The sequence below is a fragment of the Syngnathus leptorhynchus genome, chromosome 22 (genome assembly GCF_054491065.1).
Source record: "Syngnathus leptorhynchus isolate UIUO chromosome 22, UIUO_Slep, whole genome shotgun sequence".
In the NCBI taxonomy this organism is placed as follows: domain Eukaryota; kingdom Metazoa; phylum Chordata; class Actinopteri; order Syngnathiformes; family Syngnathidae; genus Syngnathus; species Syngnathus leptorhynchus.
The window spans coordinates 1,636,194-1,648,559 of record NC_141216.1 but is presented as its reverse complement, the minus strand read 5'-3'; the positions used below and the strand labels follow the sequence as shown (position 1 = coordinate 1,648,559).

At 42.9% G+C, this 12,366-nt stretch overlaps 2 protein-coding genes across 3 annotated transcripts; one reads left to right on the top strand and one right to left on the bottom strand.

The window, feature by feature from the left end:
- Positions 1–133: 133 nt before the first annotated feature.
- On the bottom strand, positions 134–6,659 carry bms1 (BMS1 ribosome biogenesis factor). Of its 2 annotated transcripts, none has more exons than XM_085904387.1 (23): positions 6,417–6,659; positions 5,971–6,150; positions 5,686–5,876; positions 5,401–5,480; positions 5,066–5,254; positions 4,838–4,980; positions 4,575–4,696; positions 4,301–4,494; positions 4,067–4,209; positions 3,488–3,984; positions 3,310–3,411; positions 3,077–3,228; positions 2,920–3,001; positions 2,735–2,805; positions 2,472–2,657; positions 2,185–2,373; positions 1,932–2,112; positions 1,747–1,805; positions 1,469–1,591; positions 1,219–1,366; positions 947–1,122; positions 545–706; positions 134–465 (listed from the first exon to the last, which is right to left on the bottom strand). In XM_085904387.1, exons 2-23 carry the CDS (start codon positions 6,141–6,143, stop codon positions 232–234), a joined length of 3,597 nt encoding a protein of 1,198 aa, XP_085760513.1. In that variant the 5' UTR covers positions 6,144–6,150; positions 6,417–6,659; the 3' UTR covers positions 134–231. The 2 variants fall into 2 exon arrangements, with proteins under 2 accessions (XP_085760513.1, XP_085760514.1); XM_085904388.1 differs by having other exon boundaries at positions 5,971–6,147.
- A 3,116-nt stretch (positions 6,660–9,775) lies between these two features.
- adoa (2-aminoethanethiol (cysteamine) dioxygenase a) lies at positions 9,776–11,610 on the top strand. Its single transcript, XM_085904772.1, has 2 exons — positions 9,776–10,396; positions 10,563–11,610. Exons 1-2 carry the CDS (start codon positions 10,061–10,063, stop codon positions 11,010–11,012), a joined length of 786 nt encoding a protein of 261 aa, XP_085760898.1. The 5' UTR covers positions 9,776–10,060; the 3' UTR covers positions 11,013–11,610.
- The last annotated feature ends 756 nt before the right edge of the window (positions 11,611–12,366 follow it).

The window sequence follows — 12,366 nt, the reverse complement described above, 5'->3', positions numbered from 1 at the left end:
ATGACAAAGTAAACTACAAAACACACTGGTAAATCACTTACCTTTGTACAATTTTAATTCCTGATAGAATGTAATGTTTTGACAGCATATATTCACATCATGATTGATCATAAATCAATCACAGAGCTAGTCACACTGACAACCAATTTATTATGCTGTAATAAAACAAAATCCACAACTTGGATCACCTTTACATGATTTAATACCAAATAAAATGAGTGAGACCATGTCTTATGAGTAATCTTGTGATGATGCCCCTTTAAGACTTGACTTTAGTTTCTTTTGGTCCTTCTGGCCCATGGCGCGATAAAGTTTTTTACGTGCTTCCTTCTGTCTCTTCAGTTTGGCCTCCTCCTCCTTGTCTTTGTGTTGCAGGAACTCCTTGTGTTTGGCATGTTTCACCGTGTGCGCTTTCTTCGCGTTGTACCGGTGGACTGTGCCGAGAGCGTGGAGGAGAGCCGCCACCTATAAAAAGCAAGCGCTCGTTTTAATTCATATCAAATGACAGAAATGACAAACCCGCCCCCGGTATCAATTTACTCGCCTTCCTTTCGTGAGGCTCTCTGATCACGCTGGGCCTCTGGAGGTCTCTAGGCGTCTTTCCTTTCCCTTGCATGACTTTTGGTTTGCTCTTGTAGGGAAGAGCCTTCTGCAGCGCTTTGGGGATGTGGAGAGGATTGTAATGGGCTTCTTTACGGACCACAGGCTGATTGGGGAAAAGATTCACAGAATTAGAGATACTCCTGGTGACTTGCTCATAAGCATCAATTCTAAAAATGATGACGATTTCTGCACGAAATGATCTCACTAGTCTCACTTTTAAAAATCAAGACTCCACGGGTAGGAAACTGTCGTTATTATTGTTCCGACATTTCAGGCATATGAAGGTTGGCCAAATCAGAAGGAGGTCACGGCAAAACTTGATCATTTCCCACTTTGAGTCTACCTTGTACAGGGAGTCTTGATTGGGTTTGTTGCGAATTCCCAGGTCGTGTTTGAGCTGCCCTAGGGTCCTCATGCCAGCCCAGCTGTCCTTCTGACCCACAGGGAGCAGCAGAGACGTGATCGGATTGTAGAGCTGCGGAACGGACACTTTGCACCAGGAGCGCAGGAACACAATATCTGCAATATAATCACAAAGAATCACAGCCTTTAAAAGGGAATGTGTATGATTTGCAGCCACCTAGCGGTGAACTAATAGAATGCAAGAAAACTCACCACTCATAAGCACCCTGTCCTCAAATGTAGCTCTCAAGGATCCTGCTGGCGCTGACAATGCTTTCTTGATTTGACCCCTGAGGCCAGACACTGTTCTTATCGAGGCCCCTTCAAATTTGGCCACTTCCAGCACTGTATTGAACATGCCCTGCATTCAAAAGGAGATTGCAATAAAGACAGCCAACTGTCCAGAAGAGGTGATCCTTTCATTCATTCTCTGGACTTTGTGCTAAACCTTCAAAGCTCCTACCTTGATGAAACACGTGTTCTTAAAGATCTTGTATGGGTACCCAATGAGTTTGAGCTTCTTGACAACAGTCACCGACTTATCCAGGTCGAGGACAACTCCGGTTGCGGCGATCCGGAAATTGGCCTGCACAGAGAGAAATCGTGCCAAAATGTGTGAGTGAAACAGTCAATTCAGGATGATGCATTCTTAAAAATACAAATTCTGATTGAAGCGGGGTTCATGGATCAAAAACCTGCTGTGAATGTTGAGAGACAAAAGCACACCATTCAGCAACTTACATTTATTCCGGCTACTGATTGCAGAGCCAGGAATCCCGTTCCTTGCGGTGTGATTGGACCTTCAGAGAAATGCAGTAGCATTTTATGAAGCACTTTCAATCTGTTCTCAACCATTTGTCCAAAAATGTGTAGAAACATGCAGAAACCTAGAAGCAGATTTCTATTGCCCTTGGGTCTCAACTTACCCCAGATGGAGGCACCGCAGTGCATGTGCTGCGGTGTGTATTTAAGAAGCCGGTGTCGCCCGTTGTGATCCTCAATATGGTAAAGGGGCATGGTCTGGAAGCGACGCCAGCCTAGCGAGAGTATGAGTGGGTCTCGTGTCTTCAAGATGCGATTATACCAGCGGTGTTTCTTCAGTCTCATCTAAAAGAGAGAGAGAGAGAGAGAGACGCACACATTTAGAAAGAGGAGTGATACCTCATCAGCTCAACATACCTGTAAGTATCCAGCGCTTCCCTCATTGGAGCCCAAACCACCCAGGATGATGGGATAGTGAGGATCAAAGTTTGTGATCAATTCACAAGGTAGAGAGGAGATTTCCAATCTGACGTACATTCCTGGCCGGAATCCTTCATATTGCACTCTCGACTCGTCGTCTAAATCCTCAAACTCGGCCCTGTTCAGCTGTGGTAGGGCAAATACAAATGGCAAAATCACGAGGAGCTCGATAAAAAGGTTCCCAAAAGACACCAAGTCAAAGAGATGAAATGGTGCAAATGTACCTCGGCTTGCTTCTGCATCTCCTCCTTGAGGTCATCAAAGTAAGTGGCCTCTCCGTCGTCGTACTCGGCATCGAATCGCTCTTTCAGCCTCCGTTTTTTATCCAAGCGCTTGTTTTTCTGGACTTCGTCCTTATCCACCTTTACCGGAGTCTCTTCGGTGTTATCGTCCTCATCGCTCTCACTATTCTGTTGGTCATCGTTCAATTATTGTTTCTATGAACACTTGGATGTTCCTTGGTCAATCGTGAACTTTGCAAGCACACCTCAGCTTTATCCTGAGCCCCTTGGTGGACTTCGCCCGTTTCCAGATCCTCAAAATCTCCGTACTCCTCGTCTACAGGAAAGAAGTCTCGATTAATCATCAGACATAACACTTTGAAAACACTTGCTCATTTACATTTAATCAGATGTCCAAATGAAAGACCTACAAGTGGAATTTTCTACTTGCCGTGTTCCTTCAGGAGCGTGGCGGCATCTTGGTCTTCCTCCCATTTCCCCGTCACAAAGCAATCCCGTATAGAGTCCAGCATCTTTGTAGACAAACTCAAACGTTTTAGCTCCATTCTATCATGATATAATCCCATTTATGTGTCATCAAATACTACCTCCTCCAGATCCCAGTTGTGGGAGGAATCGGGGTCAAACTGGGAAGAATCCAGACCATTTGCTTGAAACCTTCTACTCTTCTGAGCGCGGTTGACGCGAAAGAGTCCTCCCAACTCCTCGTGGTCGTCATCCTCCTCTTTTGCCTCAGCAACTACAAAGAGATCAATGTTGATGTAAACATCAATACAAAAGTGATTTGCATCTTATCGATTGTAAAAGCATCATTTGATACCTGAACCGTAGACCAGTTTTCGCAGGTTGGGCATAGCTTCTTGGTGGCGTAAAAATGTTTCAGATGCCTTCTGCTGCAGACAGTCTTTCCACCGCAGAGCTCCTGTAGATTCAAAAAAAAAAAGTCTCACCAAGTGAACTCGAGCACAAACGTTCAAAAAATGAAAATATGCATTTACCGATCTCTTCTTGGGTTTCCTCTTGGCTTTCACTCGCTGTCTTTTCCATTGTGATTTGAGTTTCATCTTCCTCTTCATCAACATCCTCTTCATCATGACTCCCTACTTCATCGTCGTCTTCTTCAGAGCAATGTCCAGAGTCACCCACTCCGCCAGCTTCGTCTTCTTCGCCACTCATCTCCAGGTCATCGTCGCTGTCGGCAAAAACAGGCAACTCGCCCGCTACTTCCGTACCGTCTTTTGTCACCTCCACCTTGCGTTTCTTTATTGTCGGGCCATCTTGATCACTTGAACATTTAGAATCTTCATGCGTCTCGTTCTGCTCCTCAGCGTCAATGTCTTCAATATCACTGTCGTCATTGTCTTCTTCGTCATCGTCGTCGTCGTCACTGGCGTCGCCTTTGTCATCTCCCTCTTCTTCATTGAAGATCACCTTTCTTCTCTCTCGGTGGCTCATCGGATCCCAAACACGCTCCTCCGCGAGGCCCTCATTTTCTCTGTCCCGCACACAGAGAAAATATCAAAGAAAAATCTCGGTACAAACAATTTCGTATCCACGTTTGGAATATTTTCTTTCACCTGCTCTGTGCGTTGACATCTGCCGAGTCCAGAGTAGCAGAACCGCTGAAGAGGGTGACTTTGCTGGCAGCCATCTTGGCATCTAGAGTGGCGTGTGTATCAATAAGAGACTGGACAAGCTCTGTGCTGGGTCTCATCACCTCCTGTGTTGGAGAGGAAGGAATTCACACACGCACGCACAAAACATCAGATGAAATGAAAATAAAATTCACAAAGAATTTGCTTACTACACACCTGCTCTTGAAGAACATGGCACGCAGGAAGGTCGATGTACACGGCGTCTTTGTCATACACCACCCCGCCGACTCCAGCCATGGGTGCATAAAGCAGCCGCTCCTTCTCATTCAGTGCCCTTTTCTTCTGAGCATCTGGAAGTGGACAGGGGTCAGGCAAAAAGCTCACATCTGCAACCTCGAAGTCTCCAACACCTGAGAAGAGGAGAGGATATGCAATTTAAAAAAAAGAAATCATGATTTGAAACACAGATAAATGTTTCAAAAGAACATACCTGGAATATGGACCTGGCTTTTGTTTTTCAAATATGTGCCTCGCAAGTAGCCATAGAGAGACACTCTCCGATCACACTTTGAGTCCGTTCGAACCGTTTCGGGGTCAGTCAAATCCTCCATGCTGAGATTGAGAAGGCAATGCAAAAAAAAAAAAAAATTCACATTCATTCTACAACTAAGAAGATTTATAAAACACGCAATTTCCATCAATTCCTTTTTTCTGCCACAAAGATAATTCATAACAACGAGAAGGCGGTCTCACCGATCAACAAGCAAATAAGGGTGAGATGTCTGCCAAACCAAAGGACGAAATTTCATGACAGAGATGAAGCGGCCGAGGTTCTTCACTTCCTGTGTTTGATACTCCCCGTACACCATGCCAGACAGATAAAAAAGCTTGGCACCCTGCAGTTGTCAAACAATAACCATATGAGCAAAGGAGCCATTTGAAATGGTCAAAGGCGCAGGAGGCTAGGAAAATGTTATTTACCTGGTAGACCTCTGTCCAGAAGCGATGTTTTAAAGTTTTCTTGGTCTTCCTTAGAGCCTTATTGTTCTTAAAGGAATCGAGGTGAGTGAGCACACCCATGATACGAGGGAAACCATGCACTTGGCATATGTTGAGAAACTCAAACGTTTCCATTTCAAAGCCAAAGCTGGCATCTATCAACATCAGAACCTAAAAGCAAGAAAAAAAAAATATTTTCATCAACTTCTTGGTATAATTGACATACATTGTTTTGAAACTGGAATAAATAGTCGTCCATTTTGGAAGTTCACGTGTCATTTTTGATTCAAATATCCCTGTTTACAGTCGACACTTACCAGATCAGCTACTTTTGCAAGGTCGATCATGGTATTTATGTCATTGTTACACTCCATGAAAGTGAGCCGCCGTTTCTTCCCTGTGAAAAGAGTACAGGGAAATCCAGAGGCTTCATGAAACTAACGCAATGTGAACTCATGACTTTACATTACATTGAGTCAAGTTGTCAACATCTATAACTAGAGAAAATGCTTTATTCTGTTGAATGGAATCACGTAAATATAAACGATGATACATTGACCATAAACATAATATCCCTTCTCGTAAACAAAAGGCAAGCGCACCTGAGACGATGGTTACAGGGCCACATATATCTCCGAGCTTCTGACGCGTGAAGATTTTGATCAGGCAACGGATCAGGGTGCTTTTCCCCACCTTGGGGGGTCCGACTACGACAATCACCACTGGAGGAGGCTCCAGGGGTGTCCGATCAACCAGGGGGATGTGATGTTTTTTGGTCTTTATGTCCTGCGCCCTGGAAACATTGAACGCATTTAACCGTATTACCTTGTTGGATCAATACAGACCAATCTTCAGATGACATAGAAACCTGCTCGATCTCCATTTACCTGTGGAACGTCTTGGCCATGCGTACAGCAGACTGTACTGCAAAGGCTTTGGGGTTGCGTTTGCGTTCATCCTTCTCTGTTGAGTCTCCCTGTTTTTTCAGTTTCTTTCTTTCTGCCTTTGGCCCACTGTGTTTCTGCTGATGTTTCCTCTGTTCCTTAACATTGCCATCCATCTGTCTGCTGCAAAAAAATCACAGCAGATATATGAACATAAAATCAAAATCTCTATCTAAATTGAACTTACAATATGTTATGCAAATACACGTTGCTTTTCCAAGTGTTTCCAGTAGCGACGTTTTCAGAAATGTTCAATACCGTGTAGTTAAGAAGCTATACAATGTCGACAATATTGTATTTACAGACGTCGTGTCTACCATAAAGTCATTTATTGACCAGTAAGCGTTACATCGTTTTTAAAAACCTAGTTAACGTTGTTGTTGACTCACCCGGGAATATCCACAAAATTGGAGGACTGAAAATAAGATTATTTGGGGCTATTGAGTGAGGCGTGGGTGAGCATTAGCGTTTCTGTAGTAGGCAAAATCTATTCTGTTTGCCTGTGCACGAAGTACCAACAGTCGTTCTGTGTCCCAAAAGAAAAACGAAATATTTGCGAACAAATTTGACAACTCAAGGAAGAAGCATGTATTCACTCCCCACATGTATTTCGCTAACATCTACCCGGAAATGAAAATGTTTATTTCCGGTTCTTTGTCAGTGATCATGTACATTATCGCCATCTACCGGACTGGAATGTGGAACAGCAGAACTAAGATTTACCCAAACATCTATTTTTCTAATTTCATAAATTATAATTCCCTGCGCCATGGCATCCTGTTTAGGGGTCATTGGTGTAGACAATACTGAAATAATTGACTATAAAGAGACTGTAGACTGTAGAGAGTGACACGCAACACGCATACAAGTCAAGTTATTTGATGAATTGGTCCACTTACATTGGTGTAGTGTTTTTGAAGGAATGATCCGTCATTTAGGAGAGATGTTATGAGTGTGAGGTAAGGGAGAAGCAATGAGGAGATGAATGACACTGTAGCAAAGGCAATATTTCTACCTCACTGAGCTTGGCGGTTGCCTCTTTGTACAATCAACACAAGGATTGCCAATTTATTAGTTCCACCCAAATAAATAACGTAAAAATACGTCTAATATTATTGAATGACGAATTTTTTCAATTCCTATTTTATATAAATATAATATTTTAGAATATAGTCTAAACTGTATCTTTTTTCCTCGTTATTTTATGTTCTGTTCAGTCATTTGGGGGGAGGGCTTTTGGATACTTATACTATAGTGATTGAGGTGATATCTGTTGAAATATAACAATTCCATGTTATATTTTTATCAACTAATTGGAAAAGGAAATAACCTTTTCATGGCAATAAAATAACATTACCGTGAAGACTGGACTCCCGTCAATCCACATGAGGATATGCTTCATAGTGTTTCCTTGATTGAATTACTTCCCCGTTTGAAATGTGAAATACGTATATTGCATTTACCATCGAGGAATTAAAAGACCCTTGAATTTCACAGTTAATATATTGCTTTGAATGTTGTGTTGATGAGATCACATTTGTTGCACCTTTAATTTTGTTGTACCTCTACGTAGTTTGTCTGTTGTTGTACAATGACAATAAAAGCTTTTTATTTTATTTTATAGACACCCAAGTCACCTAGCATTTCACCATCACGCTTCTTGTCTTCATTGGTCTTAAGACTTTGAGTAAAAATGGTCACTTCCTGCCTTTTACATCCTCAGTCATCTCAGGAATGTCCCACAGGAACCTGAGGACCCTTCACCCTTCTCCTCCACTTTGGCTCTTCCGACAAAGACCTGCGCAGGTCAATGTCCATCCATCCGCCTCTCCGTCCTCTCGTCGATCACTCATTCATCTATCGAGCCGTCACGATGTGACGGGATCCAGTGCGAGCGACAGACGTGAGCTGCCGTCAGGTTGAGTCTTCCCTTACGAGGATCCCTCTCAGAGGTGTCCGAGGGTCCTGTTGGAGCCTGGAGTGCCACGCCAACTCAATCTTAGTAGTGGACAAAGTCAAGAGAGTGAGAGCTGTCCCATCAGTCTCCATTATGGGACACTGTAGTTGCTTTGCTGTCGTGTTCCTGTGGTACTCCAAAGGAGATGCTGTCTCATACATCATCACTGAACAAAGGGCCTGCTTGGCTGAGGGGGCTGGGGGAGAAGGTGGATCCTTCCTGCCCCAGACCCCACATAGACCCACCCACATACTCAAACACTTACTCGAGTTACATTTAAGATCTTACGCTATAAGGAGCGATTGGTTGTTTATTTTTGATTCAATCGAACATGGCTCCAAATGAATTGCGTGACGGCTCTTTGCAGAATTGTTCAGTGCATTAATGTTGACTTCTATTGCTTAATGGCTTTATTATAGTGGCTTGTTTGCAGTAACCGTCTGAGATGCTGGAGGCGGTCGGTTTGCACAAAGTTAATAGTGTCTATCAAAGCGGCAACAGTGACAAACGAGTTGGTTGCGCACCAGCGTTTTAGACTTTACCACTTGACTCCTCAGTAGTGACGATACGGCTGCAGTTGACTTCATCATGAACCACGGATGAGATTTTTTTTACACTTCATTTCCTCTCAGAAGAATGCTGGACTCATCCATCCATTGATTTCTTTTGGAACCTCAAAATCTCCGTTTCTGCAATTTCTCAAAGCGGCGTTTGGTGGAATGAACAAACATTAGCATTGGCTCTGTTCTTTCTGTTTCCCATTTAGTTATGCAGGCATTTCCCCCTGCAAAATAATCCAAATGCATTCTTGGCTAAGGCTGTGAGCGTTCATTGACAGACAAAAGAGTGGATTTCATTCTGTTTGAATAAGGTCACAGGGGGTGAACATATTCCAGACAGTCAAAGACTAAATAATGCCAACTCTTATTTCAGAAAACAAGTTGCGTATTGATGAACACAAAAGCCAAGTGATCCATAAGCAGATGCTATCTGCAGTTTCATTGTCTCATTATGCTAATTCTGGATATGGGAATGTGTGTGTGCACGTGTGCGTGCGTGTGTGAGTGCAGAATAAAATGTAATTTGAGAATTGAAAATATCAGTCCTCTCACATAGAACTCCAGAATAACTTCCCTCCATGACACTACAAGGGTTCAGGGTTCAAGTCCCTGTTCAGGCATTGTGCCGTTATTATTCTGGATAAGGCTTTTTGCATGCTCACACACACTCCGCAGCTCAGAATCTGCTCTTTGTCTATATCCTGGGTCCCACTGACTACAGGCCTCCATAGAACCTAAGTAGCTCAGTTAGTAGAGCATAAGACTTTTAATCTGAGGGTCCAGGGTTCAGGTCCATGTTCTGTTGTGAACATGTATAGGCAGTTGTTTATAGATTTTTTTGAGAAAAATGAAATATAATTTTTTACTTTTTTGGGGAAAAATAAACTATTTTTTCACTATTTGGAGAAAAATAAAATATGTATAGAAAAGCCACGATTATGGAGCCGAGAGACCGGAAGTAGCTCTATTGACCGGAAGACGTGAGTTCAATGGCCGATCTGGCCTTCCTCTTTTCAACTGTCGGTCGTCTTCAGCGTTTGTGGGTAATGTAGTCTCGTCGATTTTATTATCACCGTTTTTGTCACGTTTACGCGATACTCATTCTAATCCTGCGGGTGAAATGTCACACGCTTTTTTCGTCCAACAAAATAATTATGAAATTTGAATGCTATTGAATATTTGAATCCGATCACACGAATCTATTATTTGTATTGAAACTCAAAGTCCCATGGTGCTTTGCGTCTTTTGCGCAGACGCAGTGCGTGCAGGCAGCTGAGCAAGAGAAGCTTGGAAAATGACCAACGGAAGAATCAGATTTGGCGATGAAATTCGGCATTACCGCGACAAAAGACACATTTTTAACCTACATTTTGTTATTTTCTCTTTAGATAACGTGGACCAAGAGACTCTAGGAAACATTTCTTGACACTAGGTTGTTTAAGACGCTTTTCGTTTGCGACGGAAAAGGTGCACCTTTACCCGTCATTTTTTTTTTTCTTCCTTCACATCGACAAGAATGTCGCGAAACAACAAAGATCCTCTCATCCAGAAAATAGCAAAACAAGCGTTTATGGCCTTTAAAGGTTTAAAGTGTTCGGCCAACGGAGATAGTAAAGTCTTTGCAGAAAAACAGGCCAAACTCATCTCCTTGGTGACTGCGCTTAGGGCTACGGATCTCAAGATCTCTCCCCAGAAAAACAAAGGCACCTCGGGTACGTCGGAACCGGATCCCCCGCCGGTCACCTACATGCACATCTGTGAAACGGATGTGTTCAGCATGGGCATATTCCTGCTCAGAACCGGAGCCTCCATACCTCTTCACGACCATCCGGGCATGAACGGGATGCTGAAGGTCTTCGATGTTTTGCTGTTGTTGACAATATTTTGTTGTGTGTGTTTGCCATTCAAAATGAATGTCTCCCGCAAGAAATGGACATCACTGTATTTGCTTTATTTTTTTTGGGCAGTATGGAGAAGTCATTTGAATGTTTCAAATTCATTCTTTTCTCTTTGTTTAGGTCCTCTACGGCAAGGTGAGCGTCAGTTGCTTCGACAAGCTGGAAAGTGGCCAGACAGCCCCTCCTCGGTTTGAAACTCCTGTGACTCCATTTCAAAACGCTTCTCTGCGACGATCTTTGCTCCGCTCGGTAGCCGAGTACTCTGAGAACAGCGGACCGTGTCTCCTGACACCTCTGCGGGATAATCTCCACCAAATTGACGCTGTAGACGGACCTGCCGCTTTCCTGGATATCCTGGCACCGCCGTACGATCCAGATGATGGGCGGGACTGTCACTATTACAAAGTTCTAAAAACTGTGGCAGACCCAGACATTGGTGTGATGGAGAACCAGGAGCTTCAGGAAGAGGAGAAGGGGAAAGAGAAGGAGATGTGGCTTTTAGAAATCCCTCAGCCAGAGGACTTTTGGTGTGGAGGAGAAGCTTACCCGGGTCCGGTTGTTTCTGTGTGACCAGTGGGACTATAGCAGTACTAGAAAATTGCTTTGTGACATCAACTCAATTACTTTTGTAAATGACATTTATGCCCCCAGTCAACAGGGAGGGCAAATATTATGTTTATAGTTACCGGGCGTGCTTTGCTGAAAAGCTACAACCACTCAAATTATTTCAATCATCACAATGTAGTAGCCTCATTTCTTCTACACTGAACTTTTTTTTTTTGTAAAGCAAACACTAGATAAACACAAAAAGACTATTAGCAAATGCTCAATACGTGCATGCGCGCGTTTGTGTGTCACCAATAGAGCTAACAAAGATGAATATAACGCAGTTCATGATTAGCATTGATAGAATCATATCAGCTCGTCATCACTGCCCTCAAACAGTAAACGTGAAACTCTCAAGACTGCTCTCTGAATCGCATCAAGACATTTCTTGTCGACAGCTTACTCTAGTGGGTTGTTTTTTTTTTCTTTTGCAAGTTGCACATGTTAGCACAATGCTTGATACACTTATTGAATGTATGTTGAAAAAATAAAATTCACAGACTATATTCAAACAATTATAATTTCAATGATTTTCATCTGTCGAAAGTTACTGTATTCCCTAGCAGAGGGGGGGACAACAAGCAAATAAAGATCTCAGAAGGAAAGGCACGATAGATACATAGAATTAATTATACATTGAACACATCACCATTTTTCTCAGTAAATATATTTCTTAACAGAAAGGTTTCACCGGATGTCAGTCAAAACTCATGCAACCCACGCATACAATGAAATCAAACCGTAAAGTCCAGAAATTAACTTATGTGTCATTTGAAATGACTAATTGGCACTTATGTGATAGGACTGTATTAAAAATGATGCCCCCCCCCCCCCTGAAAACCCCCCCACAAGTGATTTAATGTTATATTTGGAGTTGTGGTGGACTTACTGACGCCCGCCCCCATTTTGTGCTTGATTTGACACATCAGCCTGACAACGTCACGGAAGGAAGCCATCACAATTCCCCCATTGGAAATCATTGCTTCAAATGTCCAAAAACAGCAATTAATTGTTTACATGGACATCTCTACTTAGGACTACTTCAACATAACACAAGGATTAAACAGCTCACTGGTTCTCTCAATGTTTCCGAGCCGACCTTCCTCCGGGCGGGGGTTTGTTTTGCAGCTGAAATTCAATTGCAGTCCACGGCAAGCCTTCGCCATGAGCCGTAGGCTTGCAGACGGCGAGCCGCAGCGCTGAGCTACAAAAACAAGAATTTGAAATGATCAAAATACCTATTTAAAAAAAAAATCATTCTAGACAATAAGCATAAACAACCAGATGCTTTGTGTTGCTAAGATATCGACAAAAAAAG

What these genes read in the sequence shown, in the direction of transcription:
- adoa (XM_085904772.1), top strand. Translation starts at nt 10,061, where the DNA reads ATGTCGCGAAACAACAAAGATCCTCTCATCCAGAAAATAGCAAAACAA. An exon ending in GCATGAACGGGATGCTGAAG is followed by an intron (nt 10,397 to 10,562) that starts GTCTTCGATGTT and finishes CTCTTTGTTTAG; the next exon opens with GTCCTCTACGGCAAGGTGAG.
- bms1 (XM_085904387.1), bottom strand. Translation starts at nt 6,143, where the DNA reads ATGGATGGCAATGTTAAGGAACAGAGGAAACATCAGCAGAAACACAGT. An exon ending in AGATGCAGAAGCAAGCCGAG is followed by an intron (nt 2,374 to 2,471) that starts GTACATTTGCAC and finishes GCCCTACCACAG; the next exon opens with CTGAACAGGGCCGAGTTTGA. An exon ending in GAAGCGCTGGATACTTACAG is followed by an intron (nt 2,113 to 2,184) that starts GTATGTTGAGCT and finishes TCTCTCTTTTAG; the next exon opens with ATGAGACTGAAGAAACACCG.